This window comes from Myiozetetes cayanensis, unplaced genomic scaffold (assembly GCF_022539395.1).
Source record: "Myiozetetes cayanensis isolate MyiCay16 unplaced genomic scaffold, myiCay2020 scf41, whole genome shotgun sequence".
Lineage (NCBI taxonomy): Eukaryota > Metazoa > Chordata > Aves > Passeriformes > Tyrannidae > Myiozetetes > Myiozetetes cayanensis.
This window is the reverse complement of record NW_026087643.1, coordinates 267694-295332: the sequence shown is the minus strand read 5'-3', so window position 1 is coordinate 295332 and position 27639 is coordinate 267694. Positions and strand designations below refer to the sequence as shown.

At 64.4% G+C, this 27639-nt stretch overlaps 4 protein-coding genes across 6 annotated transcripts; 3 read left to right on the top strand and 1 right to left on the bottom strand.

The window, feature by feature from the left end:
• The first annotated feature begins 3 nt into the window (after nucleotides 1–3).
• On the top strand, nucleotides 4–11998 carry RPRD2 (regulation of nuclear pre-mRNA domain containing 2). Its single transcript, XM_050330358.1, is given in 12 exon segments — nucleotides 4–256; nucleotides 3290–3419; nucleotides 3686–3786; nucleotides 4834–4908; nucleotides 6098–6150; nucleotides 6459–6585; nucleotides 6948–7123; nucleotides 7363–7648; nucleotides 7931–8197; nucleotides 8427–8630; nucleotides 9250–11383; nucleotides 11385–11998. Coding segments are annotated over 12 exon segments (4284 nt in total). The 5' UTR covers nucleotides 4–33; the 3' UTR covers nucleotides 11893–11998.
• A 1000-nt stretch (nucleotides 11999–12998) lies between these two features.
• On the top strand, nucleotides 12999–18273 carry TARS2 (threonyl-tRNA synthetase 2, mitochondrial). The gene is made up of 18 exons (XM_050330395.1): nucleotides 12999–13055; nucleotides 13241–13458; nucleotides 13845–13968; nucleotides 14073–14194; nucleotides 14272–14389; nucleotides 14613–14677; nucleotides 14762–14840; nucleotides 14914–15057; nucleotides 15145–15243; nucleotides 15365–15531; nucleotides 15604–15766; nucleotides 15844–15981; nucleotides 16056–16133; nucleotides 16219–16319; nucleotides 16742–16843; nucleotides 17173–17245; nucleotides 17415–17529; nucleotides 18114–18273. Exons 1-18 carry the CDS (start codon nucleotides 12999–13001, stop codon nucleotides 18260–18262), a joined length of 2112 nt encoding a protein of 703 aa, XP_050186352.1. The 3' UTR covers nucleotides 18263–18273.
• A 163-nt stretch (nucleotides 18274–18436) lies between these two features.
• ECM1 (extracellular matrix protein 1) lies at nucleotides 18437–22849 on the top strand. Its single transcript, XM_050330433.1, is given in 8 exon segments — nucleotides 18437–19302; nucleotides 19859–19930; nucleotides 20323–20511; nucleotides 20514–20620; nucleotides 21019–21384; nucleotides 22124–22344; nucleotides 22464–22551; nucleotides 22636–22849. Coding segments are annotated over 8 exon segments (1257 nt in total). The 5' UTR covers nucleotides 18437–19262; the 3' UTR covers nucleotides 22810–22849.
• A 428-nt stretch (nucleotides 22850–23277) lies between these two features.
• CTSK (cathepsin K) lies at nucleotides 23278–26426 on the bottom strand. 3 transcript variants are annotated; one of them, XM_050330450.1, is made up of 8 exons: nucleotides 26133–26426; nucleotides 25171–25309; nucleotides 24865–24987; nucleotides 24616–24771; nucleotides 24305–24523; nucleotides 24061–24226; nucleotides 23878–23983; nucleotides 23278–23789 (listed from the first exon to the last, which is right to left on the bottom strand). In XM_050330450.1, the coding sequence occupies exons 1-8, from the start codon at nucleotides 26138–26140 to the stop codon at nucleotides 23690–23692; spliced, it is 1017 nt and encodes a 338-aa protein (XP_050186407.1). In that variant the 5' UTR covers nucleotides 26141–26426; the 3' UTR covers nucleotides 23278–23689. The 3 variants fall into 3 exon arrangements, with proteins under 3 accessions (XP_050186407.1, XP_050186406.1, XP_050186408.1); XM_050330449.1 differs by having other exon boundaries at nucleotides 24061–24523; XM_050330451.1 differs by lacking the exon at nucleotides 26133–26426 and adding an exon at nucleotides 25610–25787 and having other exon boundaries at nucleotides 24061–24523.
• Between the last annotated feature and the right edge of the window lie 1213 nt (nucleotides 26427–27639).

Here is a 27639-nt window from a genome sequence, read left to right as displayed (position 1 = left end):
CGCGCGCGGCCCGGCCGCGAGCAGCGCGGGAAGATGGCGGCGGGCGGCGGAGGCGGCGGCCGGGCCTCCTCCTCCTCCTCCTCCTCGGCCGCCGCCGCCTCGTCCGCGGCCGGCGCGCTCGAGGCCTCGCTCGACAGGAAGCTGCAGGCGGTGACCAACACGATGGAGTCCATCCAGGGCCTCTCGTCGTGGTGCCTGGAGAACAAGCGGCACCACAGCACCATCGTGTACCACTGGATGAAGTGGCTGCGCCGCTGTGAGTGCGGGGCGGGGGGCGCGGGCCGGGGGGGTGGTGGTTGCCGTGCCCGGGGGGGGCTCTGGGAGCGCTCGGGAACCGCCAGGGTCGGTGGGCTCGGCGTGGCTGAGCAGGGTCGTGCTCAGCGCTGCAGAAAAGCTCGGGTGGGAAGGGACCTTACACCCCATCCAGTCCCACCCCCTGCCATGGGCAGGGACACCTTCCACTAGTCCAGGTTGCTCCAAACTGGCCTTGGAGGCTTCCAGGGATGGGGCAGCCGCAGCTTCTCTGGGCAGCCTGTGCCAGGGCCTCCCCACCCTCGCGGGGGAGAATTTCCCCCTGACGTCTGGTGTCAATCTCTCCTCTTTAACTTTGGAAACGTCCCCCCTTGTCCCATCGGCGTCACCTCGTCACGCTTGGAAGGACACAAAGTACCTGTCTGCACCTCGGTGGTGGCACCTGCGTCCTCCTGAATCCGTGATCTCCAAAAGCTCTGCTGTGGGAGTTGGGGGACGCTGCCCTCGGGTCAAGGGGGGCTGTCCCTGTGCCCTGCCCGGCCAGAGCAGCCTGGCGTGGGCACCGTTGGGGTGCCAGGGCTGGGCTTTGTGCCCCGGAGGGGCAAGGTCGGTGTTGGCAGGAGGCTGAGCACAGCAGCCTTATCTCTGCTGCCGTGGGAAGGTCTGGCTGTTGTCACGGGAGTTGAGGGAAGCTTTGCTCTGCGGGAAGGCAGAACATTCCCATCCCAAGGCATGGATGTGGTTTGTGCTGAACCTCCTGGGAAGTTCGGGGTAGTCAGGTTTCTCTGTCAGGGCCCTGCAGCAGAACCACAGGGCCCTTCTCCCCCCTGGATTTTGGGTTGTTTTCCTGTTGGTGTACCGTGGGATTAAGGAGAGGAGGGTGAGATCCCAGGGGCCCTCCTGCCCCGCTGGCCCTGCCACCTCTCCTGGAGATCCTTCTCCCTGGGACACGTTCCCTCTTCCCCCTCTCGCTCCGAGTTCACAGCCTCCAAACAAACCCCAGCCTGTGTCCCCTGGGGATGTGCTGATTGCTCTGGACAGGCTGTCCCTTGTCACAGCTCCATCCTGGCTCCTCTCTTCCATCCCTCCTTCCCAAACCACTGAACTGTTCCCACCTGCAGGTCCTTCATGCCCTGATCCTGCCCTGGCTCCCGTCCCCTGCTGGGCTGGCAGCTCCTGCCCTGAGCCCTTGGCACCAGCCTGGAATTCCTCTTGGATTTGGTGGGATTCCTTCAAGATTTCCCCTCGCAGCCCTCCCAGGGATCTCACCTCCACACCCCTCCTGTTTATCCAGGTCCCTCCTTAACCATCTTATCCCCCTAAGACAGACCTTGGCAGCTGCCCTGGTGCTGCTGTGCCCTGAACCCTGATTCTTTGGTTCCTTCCTGCTTCCAGGGGTTTTTTCCTGTTCTTCCCTTCATGATTCACTCCATCCTGTGCCCCAGGGACCCCAGAGCCTCTCTGTGTTCTCATCATTGTCCCGGCCAGGAGTTCAGTGATGGTGTCACGGCAGGTGCAGGTGAACCTGGAGGGATGAGGACCTGTTGGATACAGCCCCTTGTGTCGTGGATCCGTGGTTTTTCTCCGTGGATCTTTTCCACAGGCTCCGTGTGGGCCCAGCCTGGATTTCTCCCCCTGGGTGCTCTGGCTGTGCCTTGGTTTATAACCCTGGGCCCCCACTCAGCCCTGCCCTGGCAGGGGCTGCGTTTGGTGCTGGGCAGTGGGGCAAGTGGGGCTCCGTGGGCTCCACTCTGGGCTCCTCCCCGCTGTGTGAGTGTTGGATCACTTCAATCAAAGGGTTTGTAGTTCCTGGAAATCCGTTTTATGTTATTAAGCTCTGGAATCGTTGCTCTCTGCTGGTGGAGCATCTCTGGGATGGAGGGAGCGTCCAGTGAGAACTGGCACCGGAGCGCTGGCTTTGACTAAATCCCAGGAACCCCACTGCAGTGGGCTGATTGGCTGGGAGATTATCCAGGCTGCTGTTTTGGGGGAAGCTGGCTCCAGACTGTTTTGGGAAGCCAGGCGAGCTCCGAGCACAGCCCAGCTCCGAGCACAGCCCAGCTCCAGTTGGATTCCCAGCCCTGGGGGCAGAGCAGAGCATTCCTCGCTCCAGCAAACCCCCCTCGACCCGCCGTGTCAGCACGTCCAGGGCACAGGTTGTGAGGAGCAGCTCCTGGGGACGAGTCCTTGGGCCGCTGTGTTTGTGCTGGAAAAGCTGCTGGGCTGTGGGAGCAGGGGCTGGGGGGCAGCAGCTGCTGGGGCAGCAGTTGGTGACTCCTGGCTCTGCTCAGCGGGGCTGGGAGCATCGGTGCCGCTGGCAGGAGCTCGGGGAGGCTTAAGGACATGGAACCCGTGGGGATTTGAGGATCCACCTCAGCTAAGCCTTTGCTGAGTCCTCAGCTCCGCTTCCCCGCAGAGGAGGATCTCCTGTGGGGATCTTCCTTCTGAACAAACCCCCTGCACGCTCTCCCTGGTGCCGGGAGGGCAGCGCGGAGCCTGCGTGGCTGGAATGCTCCCGGTGGGAGCCCTGCTGGGGTGGGCTCGGTGGGCACTGACCACCTTCCTGCAGCAGAAGGGACTGGTGTTTAACTGTCAGCGTTCAGTCAAAGTGCAGGAGCTGAGTGCTGGCTGCAAAATCCTCATGGAGTGGCTTTTCCTCAGGCAGGGCTGGGGTTTGTGGGAGCCCTGGGTTGCTCCCTGGTTGGCTCTGGATGCCACAGGGGCCGAGTTGCTGCCGTGGCTGGTCTGGGGTTTTTCAGGTTGTGAGTGAGGGGTGAGCTCACACCCAGGGCTCTGGACCAGGGAGGTTGCTGAGCTTCCTGACAGGAATCCTGGCAACCAAGAGAGCCACGAGGGTTTGGGGAAGATCTGGAAATTATTTGTAAATGGAAGATTTTCCCTCCAGCCTCCCGTTTGGCCCGTTGGACCTTGGGAACGCTGAACCAGTCCCAAAAGCAGTACTGAAATGTGGGGATCAGAGTGGAGCTGATGTGATACTTCTGGCTGATGCTGAATCCGAGCTTTCTTTTGTCCTCAGCTGCCTTTCCTCATCGGCTGAACCTTTTTTACTTGGCCAATGATGTCATACAGAACTGCAAGAGGAAAAATGCCATCGTCTTCCGGGACACCTTCGCCGAGGTGCTCCCCGAGGCCGCCTCGTTAGTGAAGTGAGTGACGAACTGACGGGCTGGGGGAAGGCTGAATGGCTCAGAAAGTGGGGATCTTTCTTCTGACGTCTCAGACTCTCTAGAAACATCAGCAGAACTTCAAGGATTCTGTTCGAAGCAGCTCCGTGTTTTGCGCTTCTCTCCCAGAGTGGCTGGGAGTGAGCTGGGCTTTGGTCTGCACGGGGGGCTGGTTGTGGCTCAGATTATCACGTGACGGGGGATGAGGGAAGCCTGGCAGCAACACCCACTGTGCTCTTGCCTTCCAGGGATCCATCTGTTTCCAAATCCATCGAAAGGATCTTCAAAATCTGGGAGGACAGGAACGTGTACCCCGAGGAAACCATTCTGGCACTGAAAGAAGCTCTGAGTAAGTCACTCACCCTTTGTGTTTCTCACCTTCCAAGCTGACACGAGAGCTCGCTGAGGGTGTGGGAACGGTCTGGGGTCACCGAGGGGGATGAGGGTGTTTGTGCCTGGCACAGGCTGGAACGTAGCCAGGTGTGCTACGTGAGCAGTGCTGGGTTCTCCTGCTTCACCTCACCTGTACCTGTCTGAAGGCAGCTGTGAATCCTTCCACGTGGGCTGGAGCTGCTCCAGCTGGGAGCAAACAGAGCGTGAGGCTGAAGTGCTCCTGCATGTCCTGCCCAGGGTGCCCTGGCTCTGCCTCTGAGTCCTGCTCAGCACTGGGGTGTTTTAACTTGAGTGTTGGTGGGGTAGCAAGAGGCAGGAGCAAAGCTGGAGGGTGAAGAGTCCTCGAGCTCTCAGGAAAGAGCCAGTTAAACCCAGGAATTAGCCAATATTTGAGTACTTGAAGGAAATTAGTCCAGGTTTCGTCTTTATTCGTATTACTGAGAGCTAAAGGTGCTCAGGAGAGCCTCAGGTGAGGTCTGAGGTCACAGCAGGAGGAAGGTGGGGTCTCTGGTCAGGCTGTGGCATGAGGAAAGGCTCTAGCTGAGTGTTGCATGCTGAGAAGTGAAGTTTGTGTATATGTCCAGTTTCTGTAACTTGAAAACAAAGGTATTTGAGGTTCCAGGTAAATCAGGTGTTTTGTGGCTGTTGTCCCGACGTGCACCCCTTGCCCGTTGAATGTTGATTCCGTTACAGCCTCCCCTAAAGAGCCTGATTTTCAGATTGCTCGTGTTTTTCCTTTTCACTGTGATTCTTTTGAACTGTCTGTTAGCGTAAGGGCAAACAGAAACTTGATTTAAAAATGGCAGACCACCCCCAGGTTGCTGCATTCCTGAGTAAACCGAGGTTCTCTTGGGCATCCAGCAGCTCCTCTAAGGAAGTTGGTCGAGGTATTTTAAAACAAATTTCTGTTCACTCTTCCACCGTGCAAGCATTCGGCACCAAAAACCAGGTTCTGACAGGGATCCCGTAATGCCAGACTGCCAAAAATGAAATGTTTTTCCAGGTACCACTTTCAAAACTCAGAAGCAGCTGAAAGAGTCTCTGAACAAACCGAATAAGCCGTGGAAGAAATCACAAAGTAAGGAACCACTGTGAACTCTGTGCACTAATATAGAGATTGGCTGCTTGAGGAGCAGAAGGAAGGCTGAGGGCAGAGCAGCTGGGCTGAGGAAGGCCCTGAGATGTGCACACCGAGGAGGTGTTGGCACAAAACCGCTTGGTAAAGGAAAGAAGTGAGACAAAAATAAGCGAGGAGAGCAGAGGTTGCAGACAGGACAGGAAGGAGCTGGTGGAACCTCCTGGAAAGTGGTGTTAGGCTGGTCAGAGCTGGAGAGAAGACAGAGAGAAGCAGAAGGTGGACGTTCCCTTCGTGCTCAGGAGCACACCTGTCCCAGCAGGCTGGGCTGGGAGCCAGGCACCAGGAGCTGGGAGTGCAGGGACAGGACGTGGGAGTGCAGCTGCCCAGGAGAGAGCCTCTCATAGACTGACCTGAGTGATCTCACTGTGCACCAGAGCCCCGAGCGGTCCCCACGGCGAGGGGGTGGCACATCGGGCGTGACGTGTGGGACATCAGCAAGGCCACCAGACTTTGGAAGTGTTTATTACTGAACACCACAGGCTGCCTTCCCAGACAGAACTGGGCTGTGTCCAGCGTGGATGGAGGGTTTAGCACTTTGCTTCTCATCAGCTGTTTCTCCTGTTTTGTCCAGAACCTGATGGATTTGGTGTCTCTTGCCAGCAGGACTCGTCCCCCCTGCTCTGTAACCAGGTGTCCAGCACAGAGGGGGGACAGTTGTTAAGGCTCTGAGGGGGGTTAGACCTGGGCATTACCCAAGGGAGACCCTGCCCAAGGAAACCAGGGCTCCGTGTCAGCTCCAGGTGTGGCACTGAGGGAATGACGTTCCCTTCCTTGTAGAGAGCTGTAAATCCTCGGATAGGGCCGTTAGATGGACCCTTGCAGGGAACTTGTCTTCCCGAGGAAAAGCTGTGCCCAGGAGGTGTTGAGAGCATGTTAAACCCCAAAACTAAAGAGCAGCAGTTGTCATTTGTTGGCCTCATCCCGACCCAGCTGCGTGTCCGAGTCCCCGCGAGCCGCCGGGAACCCGGAGGGACCCCTGCATGGAGGGGAGGCCGTGGTGGGTGACTCCCACCCTCACCTCTGCCCTGAGTTATCTCAGGGTGCCTCTCACTAGGCTGCCTTTTGGGACTGACTTTCCATCAGGACGTGGATCCTTCATTTCTTCACGCTTTTCCTTTGTCCCCCACAGCATCCACCAACCCGAAAGCTGCTCTCAAGTCCAAGATTGTCGCCGAGTTCCGGGTAAGTCTGTGAGTGGAAGTGTTGATGAAATGCACAGAGCCCTGTGGAGTGAAAAAAGGGAATAAATGAAAAAGGCCTGTCCCTGCTCATAACCATGACAGCCAGGAGATTTGGGAAACTGCAGCCCCTGCCTGAACCCGGGTTTGCTGATGTGTGAGATCTGAGGTCAGAAACCCAGAGATCCACATGGTTCCTGCGTTAGCTCTCGCTTGGAAGCGGCCTGGAGCCAGAGCGGAGGCAGGGCTGTGCTGTTCTTGCCTGGAATGTGATGAGGGTGCTTTTCCTGTTTGATTTTTTTTTTTCCCCAGCCCCAGTCCCTCATTGATGAGCTGCTGTTGTACAAGCGCTCGGAAGACCAGATAGAGCTGAAGGAGAAGCAGCTTTCCACCATGAGGGTGGACGTGTGCAGCACTGAGACACTCAAGTGCTTGAAAGGTAAAAAGCCCCGAGGGAGTGGTGGGAGCTCCTCGGTCCTCTTGAGCCCTAGACCAGAAATCAGAGCGTGGCTGGAAAAATGGCAGAATTTTGGGGTGGGATTAAGAACCACCAGCCTCGAGCCAAGAGTCTTGGTGGGTTTGAGTTTTTTTTGTGGAAACCTGCAGATCCTGAGCTCAGAGGGAGCTGATGACTAGCTGAGAACCACCATGCAGTGCTAGAGAAGGGCCTCCTGCTTGCTCCCAGTGGATCCCTGGGGTGGTCTGGGAGGGTGTGGATCTGCTGTCCCAGCTGCTGCCCTTGAGGTCATGCTCTGGTTTGGCAGCTGGCAGCTCATTCCCGGGGTGTCCCTCTCCCTGCAGATAAAACGGGAGGGAAGAAGTTCTCCAAGGAGTTTGAGGAGGCGAGTTCAAAGCTGGAGGAGTTTGTGAATGGCCTGGACAAGCAGGTGAAGAACGGCCCCTCTCTCACCGAGGCGCTGGAGAACGCCGGGATCTTCTACGAGGCGCAGTACAAGGAGGTCAAGGTGGTAGCGAATGTAAGTGAACCTTTCCTTCATCCTCTGCAGGTTGTTAGAAACCTGGAGGGTTAGGAAAATTGTTCCAAGTCACTGGAAAAAGGTTTTATCTTCTTTTCTTGTGGTTGTTTGGACAAGCTGAGTTCTCACCACTGCAGGGTCTGGGGAATTGGTAGTGGTTTTCTCAAGATGTGTGCTGCTTCCTTAGGGAAGTGATTGAGGCATGAAAGATCCCTAGTCCTGTGTCCTTCTTTCCTTAGGCCTATAAAACCTTTGCTAATCGAGTGAGCAATCTGAAGAAAAAGCTGGACCAGCTGAAAGCAACACTTCCCGATCCCGAGGAGTCTCCTGTCCCTTCTCCCAGCATGGACGCCCCTTCTCCGACGGGCTCCGAGTCCCCTTTCCAGGGGATGGGGGAGGAGAACAGCACCCGGTCCCCGGCAGCCGGAGGCCGCAAGATGGTCACCCCAGAACCTGCGACAGATAATCGGGATGTGGAGGACATGGAGCTCTCTGACGTGGAGGACGACACGTCCAAAATCATTGGTACGTCCTGCGGGAGCAGCAGGGGTTGTCCTGTGGGAATTCCAGGACAAACCAGCCCTTCCCAGCCTCATCTGGGATGTGCAGGAGGCGCAGACCCTGTGCTGGGCTGAGGGATGGGGCTGTTGGGTTTGACACAAGCAGGGAGGTCCCAGTCCCACTGCGATTGTTCCCGTCTCCCAAACCACCCATCCAGGATGTTTTGGCATCAGTGGGAATCGGAGCTGATGTGCCCTAAGTCATTCCAGGAGTGACAGTTCTGCTCTTGTTCCCCCTGTGCTGCAGTGGAGGAGAGGAAGGACAAACAGGCTGCTCCAGCCCCGGCACCCGCCAAGACCGAGAGCGTCCCCAAAGCGGTCCCGGTGGCCACCGCGGCCGCCACGGCCTCGGGGACGGTGACGACGCCGGCCCCGACCCCTCCGGCTCCGAAGGCGGTGAGCGCGGCGCCCATCCCGCCAACCCCAGCGCTGGCCTTGCCCAACCTGGCCAACGTGGACCTGGCCAAGATCAGCTCCATCCTGAGCAGTTTGACCTCGGTGATGAAGAGCACAGGTGAGTCCTGAGCCAGGCCCTGGGCACCAGCACTGGCACAGTGGGCTGGTTGTTCAGAGTTTGAATTGTCTCAAAATAAACACGAGCGAGTTCTGCTGTCCGAGCTCTGACTTGGTCTCTGGCATGCGCTGTCGGCTTGCTGAGCTCAGTGGTGTGTGTGGAAAACCTGAGCCAGAGGTGCTTGGGTTACCGGGGCAGCTCAGGTGAGTGGTGTGTGCTCCCGTCCCAGGTGTCAGCCCTGCCTCCAGACCCTCGCCAGGGACCCCGACCAGCCCCACAGCTCTCACCAGTGGCCTGAAGACTCCTGTCCTGGGGACCCCGTCTGCTCCTTCGAATCCATTAGCAAACATTCTCTCCAAAGTGGAGATAACTCCAGAAAGCATTTTGTCGGCTCTCTCCAAAACCCAGACCCAGACGGCGCCGGCACTGCAAGGTACCGGTGTGGGTGTTGGGCAAGGGCTGGTGGGTTCAAACGTGCTGCTCTGCCTGTCCCAAAGTGAGAACGGAGGGAGAAAAACTTCCTTGGGATGTTTCACACCCGTGGCACGTGTGGATGGGCTTTCTCAGGTAGCACACATGTCACGGACCAGTGAGTTCTGTCACTTGTCCGTTTTTCCTGCTTGTGCCGTGACTGACGTGCACATACCTGGAACAAGCTGTGTGAGGCCCCTGAACGGGACAGGAGACCAAGAGGTCTCTGTGTTTTCCATGCGCAGAAAGCTCCCAGAGGTTCTGCTCTGCTCTTGACACCTTGCATGGCTCACGTGGCCAGCAGGGCAGGCTTTCACACACCTGGCTGCAGGCCAGGACCAGTTCTTGCCCAACTGACCCGATGGAGTAATTTATATTTGTAGATCAATCTGAGCCTCTGGCAGGAGGTTGCACCTTGCTGGGTGCTGATGTCAGCACAGCACAGTCCAGTCCTTTTCCTGGCTGGAGCGTGGGGTGGGGGGGTGTTAGGGAGTGCCAGTGGGAACAGGGAAGTCTTTCCCTTGGCAGCAGCTCAGGGAGATTTGCCTCTCCAGAGTTCCTGATGCCTTTCTGTCTTCCAGGTTTGTCATCCCTGCTGCAGAGTGTGGCTGGAAACACCATCCAGTCGGGCGAACCCGCCTCCCAGAGCACTTCGGCATCACCAGCCAACACGACTGTGCCCGGCATGAAGGGGAGGAACGTTCCTTCCAATCCACAGTCCTTTATATCCAAAAGCTTTGGTTATTCTCCAAACTCATCCACCGCAGAGGTTTCCTCCACTTCGGTCAATAAGGCTCCCGTCGGACATGCCCCGACGCTGTCAAGCTCCAGTTTTAAACCACCAACCAATTCCCTGGGATTTTCCAGTTCCCACCCTACCAGTCCTTCTTCCCTTTTGCCGACAGAAACCCCACTGGGTCAGTCGTCCGAAATTTCAAAAGCCAAGCTGGAATCAGAACCCCCTTCTCCCAGCCTGGAGATGAAGATACACAATTTCCTGAAGGGAAACCCTGGCTTCAGTGGCCTGAACTTGAATATTCCCATCCTCAGTAGCTTGGGGTCCAGCATGGCAACAGAGAGTCACACCTCTGACTTCCAGCGTGGTCCCACCAGCACTTCCATGGACAATGTGGACGGGACGCCGGTGCGGGACGAGCGGAGCGGGACACCCACCCAGGACGAGATGATGGATAAGCCGACATCGAGCAACGTGGACACGATGTCCCTGCTGTCAAAAATCATGAGCCCTGGTTCTTCTACCCCCAGCAGCACGAGGTCACCTCTGCAGGGCCGGGATGATGGATATTCCCAAGAACTTCCCAGTTCCGTGCATGGCTACCGGCCCTTCGGCCTCGGCAGAGAGTCTCCAGCCGGGCTGTACAAGCCGCCTGCGGACAGCAGGGAGATTCCCTCCTCTTTGATGGACTCCTCCCAGGAGAAGTTTTACCCAGACACGTCTTTCCAAGAAGATGAGGATTACCGTGACTTCGACTACTCTGGGCCGCCGCCCTCGGCCATGCTGAACCTGGAGAAGAAGCCTGTCAAGTCTATCCTAAAATCGAGCAAACTCCCGGAGTCCGCGGAGTACCAGCCGGTGCTGCCCAGCTACGGCCAGAGGTCGCAGGAGTTCGGCGTGAAGCCGGCCTTCCCCCCCTCCATGAGGTCTATCCTGGATCAGAGCGAGGGCTGCGACCCGCTGGCCTCGTCCCCGGGCATGTTCGGGAGCTACGGCCGCCGGGGGAAGGACTCTGCCTCGGACGGGTCCCCGTCACCCAGCAAGAACGACGTGTTCTTCACGCCGGACTCCAACCACAGCACCCTGCCCAAGCCCGGGCTGCCGCAGAAGCAATACCCGGACTCGCCCCACGCGCTCCCCCACCGCTCGCTCTTCTCCTCCCAGAATGCCCTCCCCAGCCCTGCCGGCCGAGCGCCCGCAGCGGGCGGGGACAAACCCATGGGCTCTTCCATCTCCGCCACCTCCACCATTGAGTTCAAGAACATGCTCAAAAACGCCTCCCGGAAGCCCTCCGAGGAGAAGCACTTCGGGCAGATCCCCAAAAGCAGCTCCGGCGAGGGCGGGAGCTTGTCCGGGGCCGCCAAGGAGCCGCAGCCTCCCGAGGAGCACTATCGCATCGAGACCCGCGTGTCCTCCTCCTGCCTGGACCTGCCCGACAGCACCGAGGAGAAGGGGGCCCCCATCGAGACGCTGGGCTACCACAACGCCTCGAGCCGGGGCATGTCGGGGGAGCCCATCCAGACCGTGGAGTCCATCCGGGTGCTGGGCAAGGGCAGCCGGGGCCACGGGCGCGAGGGGAGCCGGGCGGGCTGGTTCGAGCTGAGCGGCAGCGGGAGCGCCTTCGACAACGGCCCCTCGGCCTCTTCGGAGCTGCCCGGCATGGGCGGCTTCCCCGCGCCCTACAAGGAGCACGTGCCGCCCTTCCCGGAGAGCGTCAACAACTTCCGAACGAACAGCTTCAACCCCGCCTTCGAGCACCACCTGCCGCCGCCGCCCCTCGCGCCGCCGCCCCTGGAGCACGGCACCCCCTTCCCGCGGGACCCCGTGGGGCCGCCCGCCGTGCCCCCGCCCGCGCCCCCCAAGGACCACGGCGGCCTCTTCCCGCGGGATCACGCCGTGCCCCCGCGCCTGCCGTCGGTGGATCACGCCAACCCCTTCTCCAAGGAGACCCCCGCCCCGCTGCCGCTGCCCCACGGCGTCCCCCGCCCCCTCGGTGGAGCACGCGGCGGTCCCGTTCCCCACGCCCCCGCCGCCCCCCGTGCCCGGGGAGCACTCCGGGGTGCCCTTCCCCGCGCAGCCGCCGCCGGCCGGGGAGCACGGCGGGGTCCCGTTCCCCGCGCCGCCCCCCCTGGAGCACGGCGCCGGCGCCTTCCCCAAGGAGCACGGTACGCTGCCAGGGACGCTGAAGGAGCACTTCGGGGGGGCGCAGCCGCGGGACCCCCTGCCCCGCTCGCGCGACCCCGCGGGGCCGAGCCCCCTGCCCCGCGAGCAGCTGGGGGCGGGGCGCGGGCTGGGCCCCCCCGCGCACCGGGACCCCGCGGGCCGCGGCTCCGTCCTGCTCCGCGCCCCCCGCGCCGAGTTCCGCCCGCGGGAGCCCTTCGGCGCCAGGGACCCCTTCCAGAGCCTCAAACGGCCCCGGCCGCCCTTCGGCAGGGGGGGAGCCCCCTTCTTCACCCCCAAGCGCCCCTTCTTCCCCCCCCGGTACTGAAGCGCCCGCCCAGCTCCCGGGGCTGCCCTTTCACTTGGTTTTATCCTTTTCTCCCCTCCCTTTCTCCTCCTTCCCCCCCACCCTGCTTTTATTTTCTTCCCTCGAGATCCCCCGCCTCCCCAGTAACCTTCTCCTAAATTAAATGTTCTGTACTTTTCGGTTGGTTCTTCCCCCACCCACCCACCCCCTCCTCAAGTTGGGCGAGACAAGAAAGCAGACACAAACCAATGTTTTAATGAGAAGAAGCCGCGTTGCTGTTAAATAAAAACTTCAGTAGTAGTTGAAAAAGTTAAAAAGGAAAAAAAAAGCAACATTAAAGAAGGAAAGATAACTCTGCGAGCCTCGGGAGGAGCACTGAGGGCTGTCGGGGTGTTGGTTTTTAGCCGATCCCCAAATTGCTGCTGCAGGGAGGGGAGATCCCCCCTGTTCCCCCTCTGGCTGCCAAAACCACCGAAATAAGGCAAAAAGCATCGAGGAACCCCCCCAAACCCACCTTAGGCCGAACTCTGCGGGCTGTGGGACTCCCCAACCTGCCTCCCCCCCGGGAAGACTTTGTCAGTTGGGTTTGGGTTAATTTGGGGATCTTTTGGTTTGTTTTTCTTTATTGTTTTTTTTGTCTCTCACCCCCCATCACTGTTGACTTTCTACCTGTGTGTGTATATAACAACAATCACTTTCTAATTCCCTCTGGAATCGTTCACCACGTGCAGCCGGAGCCCGTGGGGGACTCGGGGGGTCGTGCCCCCACCCCACCCCAGGGCTGCCCCCGCGGCTTTTATATATGAAGTCAGGATTTTACTTGATTTATTTTAATTATTTTTTGTTGGTTTTTAGTTGCCTCCATCGAACCTGTTTGATACCGGTGTGGGCTTCATGGATCTGCATAAAAAGTACCAAACGAGCCGCTGGCGGGTCCCTTCTTTCTCGCGTGCGCTCAGAGCGGGGGGGTCTCGTTCCACCCCCCTCCCCCCAGCCCTGTCGGTGGTTCCGTCCATCCCACGGCGCTCCCGCCCGAGCGGGCGAGTCCATCGCGGCCTGCGGGGGGTGACGGGGGGGCGGGAGGAAGAAGCGGTGCCGGTTCCGGCGGAACGGGCGGAGCCTCGGCCATGTCGGCGCGCGCCGGGTCGCGACTGCTGCTGGTGGGACCCCAGCGGCGACACCGGGTGCGCTCGGGACCCCCGGGACCTCCCCCCCTCCTTCCCGGGCCCCCCGCCCCGAGGGACCCCCCCGGGAACTCTGTCCTTTCCCCCCCAAACCCCCCGTCCGTGATCCCCCGGTGACCACGTGACACCGGGGGTGACCCCGCCGGTGACCCCACCGGTGACCCCCGATGTCCCCCTGTCCCCAGGTGTCCGGACCGGACCCCGAGCGTCTCCGGCTCTTCCAGCGGCTGCGGGCGGCGGCGGAGCGGCGGGACGGACCCGGGGATGGGGATGGGGATGGCGGCGGGGCCGGGGGCGGCCGCGTCCCCCCGGGGACCCCCATCCGCATCGCGCTGCCCGGGGGGCACCGCCTGGACGGCCGCGCCCTGCAGACCACCCCGTTCCAGGTGGCCACGCAGCTCGGGTACGGCCCGGGGGCCTCGCAAGGGCTGTGGGGTCCCCAGAGTGCCCTCAGGGTGTCCCCACCGTGTCCTGACAAGGGGCGTGGGCCCCTCATGGTGTCCCCCCAGGGTCCCCATAAGGTTTACCGGTTCCACACTGTGTGCTCAGTGTCCCCACGGTGTCCCCCTGGTTCCCACAGGATTCCCACGATGTCCCCAGGATCCCCAGTGTGACCCCACAAGGTTCATGGGGTCCCCACAATGTCCCCATGGCCTCCACAGTGTCCCCAGGATCCCCAGAGCGTCCCCACAGTATCCCCTCCAGGTTCCCACAAAGCTTCTGGGGTTCCCACGGGGTCCCCCTGATCCTCCCAGGGTCCCCACGGTGTCCCCACGGGTGTCCCCGCAGGGGTGGCCTGGCGGAGGCGGCGCTGGTGGCCCGGGTGAACGGGGTCCTGCAGGACCTGGACCGGCCCCTGGAGCACGACAGCGACCTGGAGCTGCTCGACTTCTCCTCGCCGGAGGGGCGGGAGGTGAGGCTGGGGGGGCTGGGGGGAGCCCAGGCCCACCCCGTGCTCCCCTCACCGCCTGTGTCCCCCCGTGTGTCCCCCCCGTGTGTCCCCCCCGTGTCCCCCAGGCGTTCTGGCGCTCCGGTGCCTGCGTCCTGGGGGCGGTGGCCGAGCAGTTCTTCGGGGGGACGCTCTGCAGCGCCCGGGCCACCGAGGACGGGTTCTACTGCGACGTGCACATGGGGAGCAGGTAGGGCTGGGGGGTGACACAGCGCCGAGGGTCCCAGGGGGTCCCGGGGTGTGCCCAGCCTGTCCCCTGCCCCGCAGGACGGTGCAGAGCGCGGAGCTGCCGGCGCTGGAGGAGGCCTGTGCCGCGTTCGCCAGCGCCCAGCACCGCTTCGAGCGCCTCGAGGCCCCGCGCCAGCAGCTGGCTGAGCTCCTCAAGGTGACAGCCCAGAGTGTCCCCTCCCCATCTCAGGATGAGCCTGGGGACACTGGGATTCTCCTGGTTGGGAGAGGGTGATGCTCGTGGGGACCAGTCTCGCCCCCCTTGGTGCCACCTGTGCCACCTTGGTCCTTTTTCCCCAAGGGCGGTGTCACTTCCCCCTCGGTGCCACCCCCTGGAGTGTCACCTGTGCCCCCATCACCCCATTGTTGTCCCCCCTCAGCACAACAGCTTCCAGCTGCAGCAGCTCGAGGAGGAGGTGACGTCCCGCATGGCCACGGTCTATAGGTGAGCAGGGGGGACGCTGCAGGGGGGGAGAGGACACCGGGGGGTCCCCGTGACTGTCCCCATGTCCGTCCATCTGTCCCCCAGGTGTGGCCCCCTGCTCCAGCTCTGCCGTGGGCCCCTGCTCCGGCACACGGGGCTGATCCGAGCCCTGCGCGTGCTCACGGTGGGTGTCGGGGCAGGGAGGTGGGGAGGGGTCCCTGTCACCCAGCCCCCCCTGACCCCCCCTGCCCCCCCAGAGCTCGGCTGCGCTGTGGGGGGGGCTGGGGGGCCAGTCCCTGCAGCGCGTGGCCGCCGTCGCCTTCCCCAGCCGCGAGGGCCTGGAGCGCTGGGAGCGGGCGCAGGAGGAGGCGGCTCTGCGGGACCACCGGCGCATCGGGAGGGTGAGCCCTGCCAGGGGTGGGGCTGGGGGGTCGCTCAGGGTGCCAGGAACCCCCTGGTAACATCCCACCCTCACCCCCTGCACGCAGGAGCAGGAGCTCTTCTTCTTCCACAAGTTCAGCCCCGGCAGCTGCTTCTTCCTGCCCCGCGGCGCCCACGTCTACAACGCCCTGGTGGAGTTTATCCGGGTGGGACCCTCCTGCAGCCCCCCCTCACTCACTCACAACTGCCCCCCAGTTCCCCTTGTACCCCCGTGGCTACAGCCCCCCCAGTCCGAGCTGAGGCTCCCCCCCGTCCCTGTCCCCGCAGAGCGAGTACCAGGCGAGGGGCTTCAGCGAGGTGGTGACCCCCAACCTGTTCAGCCCCCGGCTCTGGGAGCTCTCGGGGCACTGGCAGCACTACAGCCCCCACATCTTCTCCGTCCCCGCCGGCACCGAGACCCTCTCCCTCAAACCCATGAACTGCCCTGCCCACTGGTGAGTGGGGGGGCCCTGGGGCACCCCAGGGGGGCTCCTGGGGGCTCTGCCCGTCTGTCTGTCCGTCCCCAGCCTGATGTTCGCCCACCGACCACGCTCCTGGCGGGAGCTGCCCCTGCGCCTGGCGGATTTTGGGGTCCTGCACCGCAACGAGCCCCCCGGCACCCTGACGGGGCTCACGCGGGTCCGGCGCTTCCAGCAGGACGACGCCCACATTTTCTGCACCCTGGAGCAGGTGTGTGTGACCCCCCCGACCCCTCCCTGACCCCCAAAATGCATCGCCCACCCCCCCCACTGACACCCCTCTCCCAGCTGGAGAGCGAGATCGACTCCTCCCTGGATTTCATCCGCGCCGTCTACGCCGTCCTGGGCTTCTCCTTCCGCCTGGCCCTGGCAACGCGGCCCGAGGGCTTCCTGGGGGACCCCGACACTTGGGACCGCGCTGAGCAGGTGGGACGATGCCCCCTGGGCCGTGTTCCCCACTGCACTGTCCCCTCCTGACCCCCCCCGATCCCTCCCTGCAGCAGCTGGAGCGGAGCCTGTGGAATTTCGGGCAGCCCTGGGAGCTGAGTCCGGGAGATGGCGCCTTTTATGGGCCCAAGGTGAGGGATTTTGGGAAGAGAGGGGGTCCCCAACGGAGGCAAACGGGAGCCTTTGGGAAGCTCCCATCCCTCTTATTCCCGGTAGATCGATATCCGTATCCGGGACGCGCTGGGGAGGCACCATCAGTGTGGCACCATCCAGCTGGATTTCCAGATGCCAGAGAGATTCGAGCTGGAATATGCCAGGTATGGGAGTGGGGTGGGCAGGATTGGGCTGGGAGGGCAGAACTGGGGATTTGGAGGGGGCAGGATTGGGCTGGGTTCAGAATTGAGATGGGGAGGGATCAGGATGTGGGTGGGGGAGCAGGATTGGGGCTGGGGGAGCAGGATTGGGGCTGGGGGAGCAGGGCTGGGGCTGAGAAGTGTCTGAATTGGGATGGAGAGAAAAGAATTGAGGATTTGGGGGGGATCAGGGTTTGGGGGGGTAGAGATTGGGACTGAGGAGGGTCAGGTTGGGATAGGAAGGGCAGAACTGGGGATTTAGGGGGGTGGGCATTGGGGCTGGGAGGGTCAGGATTGGGATGGCGGGTCAGGACAGGCTGGGTGGGGCAGAAATGGGGTTGGGGGTGGTGGGACCCCCCTGCCCTCTGACCCCCCTTTCCCCCCAGCCCGAGCGGGGGTCCGGCGCGGCCGGTGCTGATCCATCGGGCCGTGCTGGGCTCCGTGGAGCGGATGGTGGCGGTGCTGGCCGAGAGCTGCGGGGGCAAATGGTGAGAGGGGGCCCCAAAAACACCTCCTGCCTCACCCCACCACCCCTGGGACAACCCCCAACCCCTGGGACAGCCCCCAAACCCTGGGACACATTTAATCCTAAATCCCCAATCCTTGGGAGACCCCCATCCTAGAGACACCCCCCTAGTCTTCAGGGCCTCCTCATCTTCGGCATCATCCCTGTCCCAGGGGACCCCACTTGGGACAGGTCCCCCCCAACTTTGGGTACACTCAGTGCCCAGGACACCCCCCTAAATCCCTGGGGCACCCCTATCCTGGGGGCACCAGTGCCCCCTGAGGCCCCCCCATGACCTCTGGTGCCCCCCAGGCCCTTCTGGCTGTCCCCACTGCAGGCCATGGTCATCCCACAGACCCCTGAGGTGGAGGACTACGCCCGGGAGGTGAGTGTGTGACCCCCTGTGCCCCCCAGGACTCCTGGCATGTCTCCTCCATCCCCTTGTAACCCCCCCCATCCCCCTGTAACCCCCCCATATCCTCCCATTCCATCCCTCCGTGTCCCCCCCACCCCTTGTTGCCCTCCCGTGCCCCCCACTGATGCTGAGGGGGCAGGTGCAGGCAGTGCTGAGAAGGGGGGGCCTCCTGGCTGACCTGGATGGGGACCCAGGGGCCACCCTGGCCCGGAAGATCCGCCGGGCCCAGCTCGCCCACTACAACTTCCAGCTGGGTAAGGGGGGGCACGCGGCCCACAGACCCCCGGGACCCCCCCAGGACCCCTCCAGGGAGCCCCCCGGGACTGGCTGTGCTGTCACCCACCCCCCTCCACACCCTGGGTGCTGCTGGTGGGGGGAGGCACTGGGACCCCCCCAACTTGAGAATTCCCTGGGACCCCTCCAGAGACCCCCCCCTGGGATCCCAGGAGCTTCCTCCCCCCCTTTGGGAATTCACTGACACTCCCCTCCTTGGGACCCCCCTGAGACCCTCTCAGGAACTGTTTTAGGGACCCTCCCCAGGACCCCCTGAAATCCCCACTCCCTTTGGGCCCCCTTGGGACTGTTCTAGGACCACCTCTCCCCTGAGACCCTCCTGAACCCCCCATCCCTCAGGACCCCCATCCCCCAGGATCCTCTGACCCCGCAGGGTGGTGGGTGCTGCTCAGAGCTGGGGCTGTGGGGTTGGGGTGTGTTTAGGGCGGGGGTCCCGTCCCCCCCTGACGGCGCTGCCCCGGCAGGGCTGGGGCTGTGGGGTTGGGGTGTGTTTAGGGCGGGGGTCCCGTGCCCCCCCCCTGACGGCGCTGCCCCGGCAGGGCAGTGGTGGGGCGGCGGGAGCGGGAGCGCGGCACGGTCAGCGTGCGGACCCGGGACAATCGGCAGCTGGGGGAGCTGGAGCTGCCGCGGCTGCTGCGGCGCCTGCGGGAGCTGCGGGACGGCCGCGTCCCCGACGCCGAGCGGCGCTTCTGACCCCCCGACCCCACCCCGGGACCCCCGGGACCACCCCCACGCTCAATAAACCGCTGGGAAAACGCGCTGGATGTGGCGGGAGCTGAGAGGGGGAGGGGGGTGGGACACCGGGACCCCTGCGCCCCAACACCTGAGTTACCCCCCACCTGTGCACCTGGCCCCCCATCCCAGCACTTGTGTGTCCCCCCCATCCCAGATTCCCAGGTGTTCCCATTCCCGGGTATTCTCTCCCCCCTACCCTGCACTTCTGGGTCCTTCCCGCCGGGATTTCCCCCCGCCCACACGTGGGGAAAGTGGGGGGGTTGCGCAAACCCCGAGTCACGTCTGGACAGGGTTGGGCAATCGGGGAGGGGGACACGGGGGGGACACGGGGCTGGCACCTGCCTGGGCATTTGGGCTCAGCCCCAGGCAGGATTTACCCCCCCCTCCCCGGGATCCCCCTGTCCTGGGATGAAGGGAGGTGGCCGAGCCGTGACCGTCTGGCCACTGCTGCCCCACACTGGGGTGTCCCCAGGGCTGGGGACAGAAGCTGAGGCCCCCCCACTCTGAGGGTCCCTCCGTGGGTGGCCCCTGAGCCCCCCCCAGCGCCAGGGGTGACTCAGCGGGCGGTGGCCCCAAAACGGGTCAAAACCCACAAAAATGTGGTCCGACCACTTCCCCCTGCTGTGACGCAGGGGTCTGGGGAAGGGGGGGCTGGGGCCACCAGAGGGGGGGTCCGGGGCTACCAAGGTGGGGACAGGACCACCAGGGTGAGGACGGGACCACCAGGGTGGGGACAGGGCCACGGCAGGGTCCCCGGCCTGGTTGGGGTTGGGGGTCACGACCCAGGCCCTTTTTGAGGGTCCGGGACGTGGCACAGCCCCCCAGCCCCTCCCGGGGTCCCCCCCCGGCCTGGCCCCGACGTCAGGCCGTGAGTCAGCCCCGCAGGATGTGGCCCCGCACCCGCCCCGGCCCTTCATAAGGCGGCGGAGCCGGCGGTGGCCCCACAGCGCCCGACGCCATGGCGGCCTTCGGCCTCCTCCTCCTCCTCAGCGCCGCTGGTGAGTCCCGCGGCCCCGAGCCAGGGCCCCCTGCACGGCTGGGCCTCCCCCCTGACACCCTCGTCCCTTTCCCAGACACCTCCGTCCCCTTCCCACACACCTGGATCCCTTCCCGAACTCCTGGATCCCTTCCCGAACTCCTGGATCCTTTCCCTGGGCACCTGGATCCCTTCCCAAACTCCTGGATCCCTTCCCCACAGTCACCTGGGGCCCCTTCCTGAACCTCCGGGTCTCTTTCCCGGTCACCCACGGCCCCTTCCCGAGCTCCCGGGTCCCACCTGGGACACCTGAGTTCCTGCCCCGGTGTTTGGGACACGTCCAGGGTGTCCCACCCTCGCTCCGGGCTCCCCGCCCCGGATGTGCCGCTCGCTGCCCACACACCTGGGGCCCTCCCGAGCTGCCCGGGGGTCCCTGTCCCCAACTCCTGGGCCCCCTCCCCGGGATGGGGTCCCCAGCCCGCAGGTTTGGGAGGGTCTCTGCTTGTTGCCCCACGGGGTGGGGTGGGGGGATGGAGGGGGCGACCCTGCTGACCCCCTGTGTCCCCCACCGGTGACAGCGGCGGCCTCGAGGCAGGTCCAGCAGGTGATACAGGAGAGCCTCGACCTGCGGCCCCCCAACATCGAGCAAGGTGAGGGGAGAGAAGGGACAGCCAGGGGTGGGGGGACACGGGGGGACACCCAGGGATGGGGAACACAGGGGGACACCCAGGGATGGGGGAACACAGGGGGACACCCAGGACGGGGGAGAGGGAGGTGCTCACGGGTGGGGATGTGGAGGGAGGGGACGAGGTTGGGGGTCGAGGGACATGGGGACATGGATGGGGGAACAGAGGAGACACAGGTGGGGGGATATGGGGTGGGAATGGCTTGGGGACAGTGAGGGTTGGGGATGGGGTTGGGGGACACCACGATGGGAGACACGGACACTGGGACGGGGAACAGAGGGGAAGAGGGGGCACATGGGGACAGTGCAGGGGGGGCACCACCTGCCGTGTCCTCAACACCCCCCATCCTTTTTCAGTGCTGCAGCAGGAGCAGGACCTGGTGGTGCCCCCCAACGTCGTGTTAGGGGGGGCCACGGCAGCCTCGAGCAGCCCCCCGATCTGGGGCAACGCCCTGGATGGGTTCCCCCCGGCCTGGCCCGTGGCCGCCGCCGTGACCCGGCACTGCCGCGACCCCCCCACGGCGCCCCCGCCCCCGCTGCTGCCCCCACCGCCTTCGCCCACCTGCGCCGTCAGGCGGCTGCGCTGGCCTCGCTGCAGCCCCGCATGAGCGACTGCTGCCGCCACCACTCCCCGCTGCCCTGCGCCCGCCGCGCCGTGAGTGCCACACACGGGGACAGGAGGGACAGGAGGACACCACGGGGACAGGGGACAGGGGGACACCGCGGGGAGGGTGGGACACCGCGGGGAGGGGCACGAGGGGATACTACGGGACAGGGAGACAGTGGCGAGGAGGGGACTGGGACACCACTGGGAGGGGGGATGTAGAGACACTGCAGGGATGGGGGACACCGCAGGGATGTGGGGACACCGTGGGGCACGGAGACACTTGAAGTGGGGGACGTGGGGACACTGCAGGAAGGGAAGACACAGAAACACCGGGGCGAGGGGAATGTGGGGACGAGGCGGGCAGGGGGCACCGTGGGTGGGGACACCGTGGAGGGAAGGACGCGGGGCCACCGCGGGGCCGGCGTGACCCCGAGGGGGCTCCGCAGTGGACGGACGTACTGGACGGGTTCTGCACCGACGAGTTCGGGGTGAAGACGCGGCAGTTCCACTGCTGCCGCCGGCACGGGGCTGCGCGGCGCCGCTGCTTCGCCCAGGAGACCCCCGCCCCCGCCTGGGACCCCAACACCGCCTGGGACCCCAACACCGCCTGGAACCTCATCACCGAGCCCCCCTTCCCGCCCGGGGAGCCCACAGTCACCAACATGGGCAACATCTGTGGGCTGCGGGCGCTGCGCCCTGGCCCCCCCGCACCCGGCGCCCGCTCCGGGCCCCGCGTGCGGCTGAGGGTCCGCCTGGAGAGAGAGTACGGGCGGTGCTGCCGCAACGAGAGCCTGAGCTGCGCCCACGGCGCCGTGAGTGCGGCACGGGGGGACACGGGGGGACATGGGGGGACACGGGGGCAGGGAGGGGCCTGGAATCAAAGGACGAGGGGGACTTGGGTGTCTGGGAGGGTCTGGGAGGGTGTTGAAGGACTGGGGGGATCCAAATCTGGGAAAGGGACAGAAGTGAATGGGAAATGGACCCCAGGTGTTCAGGAGGGTCTTGGGTGTTGAAGGACTGAGGGGAACCAGGTATTTGGGAGGGGGATCCAGGAGTCTGGGAAAGGGATCCAGAAATCCAGGAAAGGGACCCAGGAGTCTGGAAAAGGGACCCAGGTGTTTGGGAAAGGCACCCAGGAATCTGGGAAAGGCACCCAGGAGTCTGGGAAAGGCACACAGGAGTCTGGAAAAGGGACCCAGGTGTTGGGGAAAGGCAGCCAGGAGTCTGGGAAAGGCACACAGGAGTCTGGGAAAGGCACCCAGGTGTTTGGGCTGGCCCTCAGGTATCCGGGGAGGGGACCCATTTGTTTGGGAGGGCCCCCGGCATCCGGGGAGGGGCCCCAGGTGCCCCGGCAATGACCGGGGTGCCCGGAGTGTGACCCAGAGGCTGGGGAGGCACCCGGGTGTCTGCAGGGGTGACGAACGTGTCAGGGAGGGACCCAGACGTCAGGGAGGGGTGGAGGTGTCTGGGGAGCGACCCAGGGCTTGGGGGGGCTCAGGTGCCTGGGAGGGTCTGAGGGGGACCCTGATCCCCCTCCCCTTTGCCCCGCAGTGGCTGAAGGGGCTGAATCGGTTCTGCCGGGAGGAGTCGTCGGTGAAGACGGGGCAGCACCGGTGCTGCCAGCGGGGGGGTCTCCGGGCCCGGGGCCGCTGCTTCGCCGCCGCCGCCCCCCACCCTGCCTACGACCGGGAGCTGCACAACGTGAGCCTGGCCCGGCCCGGCACGGCCCTGCTGCGCTCGCTCTGCGGCCCCACCCGCCTCTTCACGCAGAGGTTGGTGACCCCAAAACCCCCCCAGCACCCCCAAACCCCGGCACCCAGCACCCCACAGTCCCTGATGCTGCAGGGGACCCGAGGTGACCCCTTGTGACACGCCCTGTCCGTGCCCGCAGGCGGCCGGTGCCGGAGCTTTTTGGGGCCGTGACGGCCGCGTGCTGCCCACTCCCCCCCGAGGAGCGCGGGGTCTGTGCTCAGGAGCAGGTGAGTGACCGAGGTGGGGAGGGGGGTCAGCGGCTCGGGGTGACCCCCACAGCCCCCCTGACCCCCCTTCCCCGCTGTCCCCAGCTGTCCCAGGCCATCGCCACGCTCTGTGCCACCCCCCAGGACGCCTGGCGGGACCCCCAGGGCTGCTGCTCGTGGGAGGAGCCCGAGCGGCGCCGCTGCTTCGACAACACCTACCTGGGCCAGGTGACCCTGGGGGCCGCCGTGGCCCCCCCACCCCCCGGCCACGACGAGTGAACCCCCCCCTTTCACGCCCCCGGCACGAGTGGGGCAATAAAGATGCTGTGGTGTCACCTCTGAGTGTCCCCATTGTTTGGGTTTTGGGGGGGGAGGCACTGTGTCTCAGTGTCTCCACTGTTTTGGGGCCCCACCCCTGTGTGTCAGTGTCCCCATTGTTTTTGGGGGGGGCCCCCCCATGCCCCCATTCCAGGGTGTGCCGGGGTGTGGGTGGGTGTTGGGGTGTTTGTGCTGTCAGGGTGTGTCGGGCCCGCTGTGATACCTGTGTTTGGTTTTGGGGTGTGCTGTGGTCACCTCCTGGATTCTGGTGGCCCCACAGTGTCACTGTCACCCGTGTTCCCCCCCCTGCCATGATCCCAGGGGTTCTCTGTGTCCCTACAGCCCCACAACTGTGGCTGACAGTCCCCAGGGGGGGACTTCTCCCATCCCTGGGGCCCCTTCCCAGCATGGAGCAAACCGGTCCCAGCCTTTATTCCCAGTTTTATTTGAAAAATAGTCGTATAATTCTCGGCAGCCTCCACTGGGATACGGGGTGGAGAGAGAGGGATCTGTGCTCTCCCTTGGGAATATTGCACCTCCCCTGTTCCCCAGTATTCCTGGAGGCAGAAGTTGGCCTGGGGCCCATTTCCTGAAGCATCCCTGGATGGATTGACCTTCATGGATCTGGCCGAGCACGATCCATGGGAAGGCAGAAGCCAGCAGGCCAAAGAATTCCCAGGAAAACAGAGCTGGGGGAGCTCATCCCTCCATTCACTGCAGCTGGGCGAGGGGTTCCCACCCCTTTCCCAGGGGAAATTTCTCATGGAGTGGCAGAATTCCGCCCGGGAGCGCTGTCCTTGGAGACGGGGAGGGAAGAGGCCGAGCTGGAAGGGCCGGGGTGTCACATCTTGGGGAAGCTGGCCAGGTTGGCCACGCCGCAGGCATTGTTCATGTTGCGGGCCAGGAGGACGTAGCCCTTGTTGCCCCACTCCTCGCCCCAGCTGGGGGTGGAAAAGCAGAGCCTGAGCCTCTAGAAGAGCCATTCCCGAATCCAGAGCAGCCATCCCGCCATCCCACCCCCCACTGCACCTGTTCTTGATGATCCAGTGCTTGGTGCCCTTCTGTGTCCCGTAGCCCACGGCCAGCACGGCGTGGTTGATGTTCTCCGCGTTGCAGTTCTCGTCGTAGTAAACCCCTGGGGACACAGGGCTGTCACCCCCTCAGCTTCTCTGGGCAGCCCCAGCACCCCCAGCGCGCCCCCCAGCCCCTCACCCCGGCTGTAGAACTGGAAGGAGGGCAGGCTGGCGTCGATGCCCACGGAGATGGGGCCGATCCGGGCCACCGCCCTCTTCAGAGCCTTCTCGTTGCCCTCGGGGATCTCGCGGTAGCCGCGGCACTTGGCGGCCTTGCCGGTGGGGCTGTACATGCAGCTCTCGTCCTGCCGGGCAGGGGGAGGCGAGATGGGGGTGAGGGGGTGGAGGGAGGGAGGGGGGGGTCCCTTTTCCCCCACACACACCTGGCCGATGTAGGGATAGGCGTCCTCGGAGTCGATGCCGCGGTTCTGCCGCACGTACTCGAAGGCGTTGGTCATGTACCCGCCGCCGCAGCCATCATTGTTGGCCACGCAGTCCACCAGGTTCTGGGGGCTCAGGGACAGCAGTTTCCCCGTCTTCCTCTTCAGCTGCCCCTCCAGGGCGCCCACCGAGCTGAACGCCCAGCACGAGCCGCACTGGCCCTGTGGAGACACAGCGGGTGACACTGGGGTGACACCGGGGTGACACCGGGGTGACACCATGCCCTGGGCACCCCTGGGAGCCCTGGGCTTACCTGGTTCTTGACAGGGGTGACGTAGCCCTTCTTGCGCCAGTCCATGGCAGCCGGGGCTCTCTCGGCCCAGTCGGGGACAAAGAGAGTCTCGTTGTGGCGTTGGTGGCCACGGGGCACCTTCAGCCCCGTCATCGTCCTCACCACCTCCTCACTGGTCTGGGGAAGGAGCCCGGGGTGGGTGAGCCTGGAGGAAGGGGGTGTGGGAGCACCCCCGAGTGCTCAGCCCCCCACGCCCCCAGTGACACCCACCATGTCCCCCAGGTGGTTCATGGCCAGCTCGAAGGTGTGGACGCCCAGCGCGTGCTCCAGGTTGTGGGTGTTGATGTACTTGAGGTTCTTCTCCCAGATCAGCCTCCGGGTCACCTCGTCTGCCTGTGCCACGGGGCGAGACAGCGCTGGGTGGGGGGTCCTGCCTGTGCCCCCCGCCCTGGGGACACCCTCCTGCCCCAGGGACACCCTCCTGCCCCAGGGACACCCTCCTGCCCAGTGTCCCGCCCTGGGGACATCCCTGGGGTCCCCAGCGGGCAGAGCCCCCCTCCCCAGGTCGCTCCCCACCTGGCCGTTGTACTGCTTGCCGTGGGTTTTCTTCCACAGCTCCCACTGCGTGTCCAGTTCCGGCTCCGGGTGCAGCTGGGCCAGGGCCACGGGGAGCAGCAGGGCCAGCAGCCACCACATCCTGGGGACCAGCTGAGCACTGGGAATGGGGCAGACACTGAGCCTGGGGGGCTGCGGGCAGGCAGGACTCTGAGCCCACCCCCACATCAGGAATGGGGGGCTGGGCCCCTGTGCCCACCCCCACATCAGGAATGGGGGGTTGGGCCCCTGTGCCCACCCTCGTTCAGGGCTTCGACCCACCTGCAGACCCTGCCTTAGGGCCAGAGCCCCCTGCACACCCTGCACCCCCTGACTCGGGGCTGGGATCCCCTCCCCACCTTAGTTTGGGGCACTGGGCCCCTCTTCCCACCCTGACTGAGATCTGGAACACCCTGCCCACCTTAATTTGGGGCTGGAACCCCTATCCAGCCTGATTTGGGGCTGGGCCCCCCTGCCAGGCCTAGCTGGAGTCCAGTACACCCTTCCCAGCCTGATTTGGGGGTGTGGGACCCCCTGCCCACCCCGATAAGGGGCCAGGACACCCCGGTGGCAGCGCCGGCCCAGCGCCAGCGTCACATGAGCAGCCACAGCTGGTTCCAATTACAGCATCCGCGTCTTTCCGGCAGCTCCAAACCCTGGAGAACCAAACTCTGGGGTGCAGGGGGAGCAGGCAGGGGGGTCCCAGCCCTGGTTTCACCCACCGGCCCCCAGAGCCCCGGGGGGAGCAGGGACAGGGACATCAGCCCGAGCCCCCCCGATGTGACATCCTCAGTATCCCCCTTTGTGCCTCCAAGGGTCCCACGTGGGACCCTCTTCCCTCCCATTCCCACTGAGATCCGTTTCCCTGGGGAAAAAGCCCCACCCCCACCCCACTGGATCTCCTACCAGCCCTGGGACCCCCCTCTTCCCCTCAGGGCTCTTACCCCAGCATGGAGCCGTCGGTGGGAGCACTGGAAGCACTGGGAGCACTGGGAGAGCTGGGCCGGGGCTGCTCCGCTTTTTATGCCGCTGGATGGATTGAGGAAGTTCGGAGGCAGCCGGAAAATCTTGGCAGGCGTCGGGTTTGGATGGGGCCGGGGGGAGGGAGGGAGGGGACAGGGGAGGGGGCCGGGGGGGCTGCCCCGGCTTCACGTGATGCTGCAGGACGGGTTGAGTCAGCCCCGGCGCGGGGTTGGTGCCACTGGGTCCTGTCCTGGGGACATCCCTGTCCCAGCCACGTCCCTGTCCCAGCGACATTCTCCTGCCCCTGGGACACCCTCCTGCCCCACTGTCCCAGCCCGGGGACACCCTCCTGCCCTAGGGGTGTCCCACCCCACCACCCTGCCCCAGGACACCCTCCTGGCCCAAGGATCCCGCTCCCAGGAACGTCCTGCCCCACCATCCCACCTGGGGACATCCTCCTGCCCTGGGGACATCTCCTCATTCCCAAGTCCTCCCCACGGCCGGGCAGGACAGGGCAGCTGGTACTCCTGGGGACCCTCGATCCCCCCCAGCACCCTGGGTGGGGGGCTGAGCAACCAACGCCTCCAGGAGAGGCCGGACAGGGCAGCTCGGGGGCATCGGGGTCATCCTGGGACAGCAGGAGCAGAGCACAGCAGCCAGCCCTGTCCCCAGTGTCCCCAACCCAGGGAGCAGCAGCCAGCCCTGTCCCCAGTGTCCCCAACCCAGGGAGCAGCAGCCCAGCCCTGTCCCCGGTGTCCCCAACCCAGGGAGCAGCAGCCAGCCCTGTCCCCGGTGTCCCCAACCCAGGCACCCCCCAGGCCCAGTTTGGGGGTCCCAGGCTGGTCCCCGAGGGGGGGTCAGATGGTGCTTTCTGCTGCTGTCCCCCCATCACGCGGCTCCTGCGGGACAGGGTGGAAGGTCCCGCTGGCACCAGTGCCCTGTGCCAGGCGTGGGGACATCGGGGACATCGACATCATCATTGCCACTGTCACCGCCACTGCCACTGTCACCCTCTGGCCACGGGCACCGGCCTGGCCTGGCACAGGCAGAGCCAAAAGGACGGGGCAGCACCAAGGAGGGTGTGTGGGGGTCAGGCTGGAGCCCCCCCCCACCCACGGGGTACCCCAGAGAGGGGTCACCCCCCGTGTGACCTGGGCTGGGGGGCTGAGTCACCCCCGGGGCTCCAGCACAGAATCATCGGCCCAGCACGAGGCCCTGACGTGGCCCTGCATGACTGGGGGGGCACCGGGCGGGGGGAACGGGGCTGGAGGGTCAGACTGGGGGGTCAGGTGGGGTCTGGGGGGGAACAAACAGGGGGACAGGGGTGAGGGAGGCAAACAGAGCCTGGGGGGTCAGATTTGGAGAGGGGACAGGGTTTGGGGGGGAGAATGGGGGTTTGGGAGTTATGGGGGAGCAAACCAAGGGGGCACAGGAGTCAAATCAGGGGGATGGGGGGGCAAACTGGGGGAACAGGGAGTTTGGGGGGGC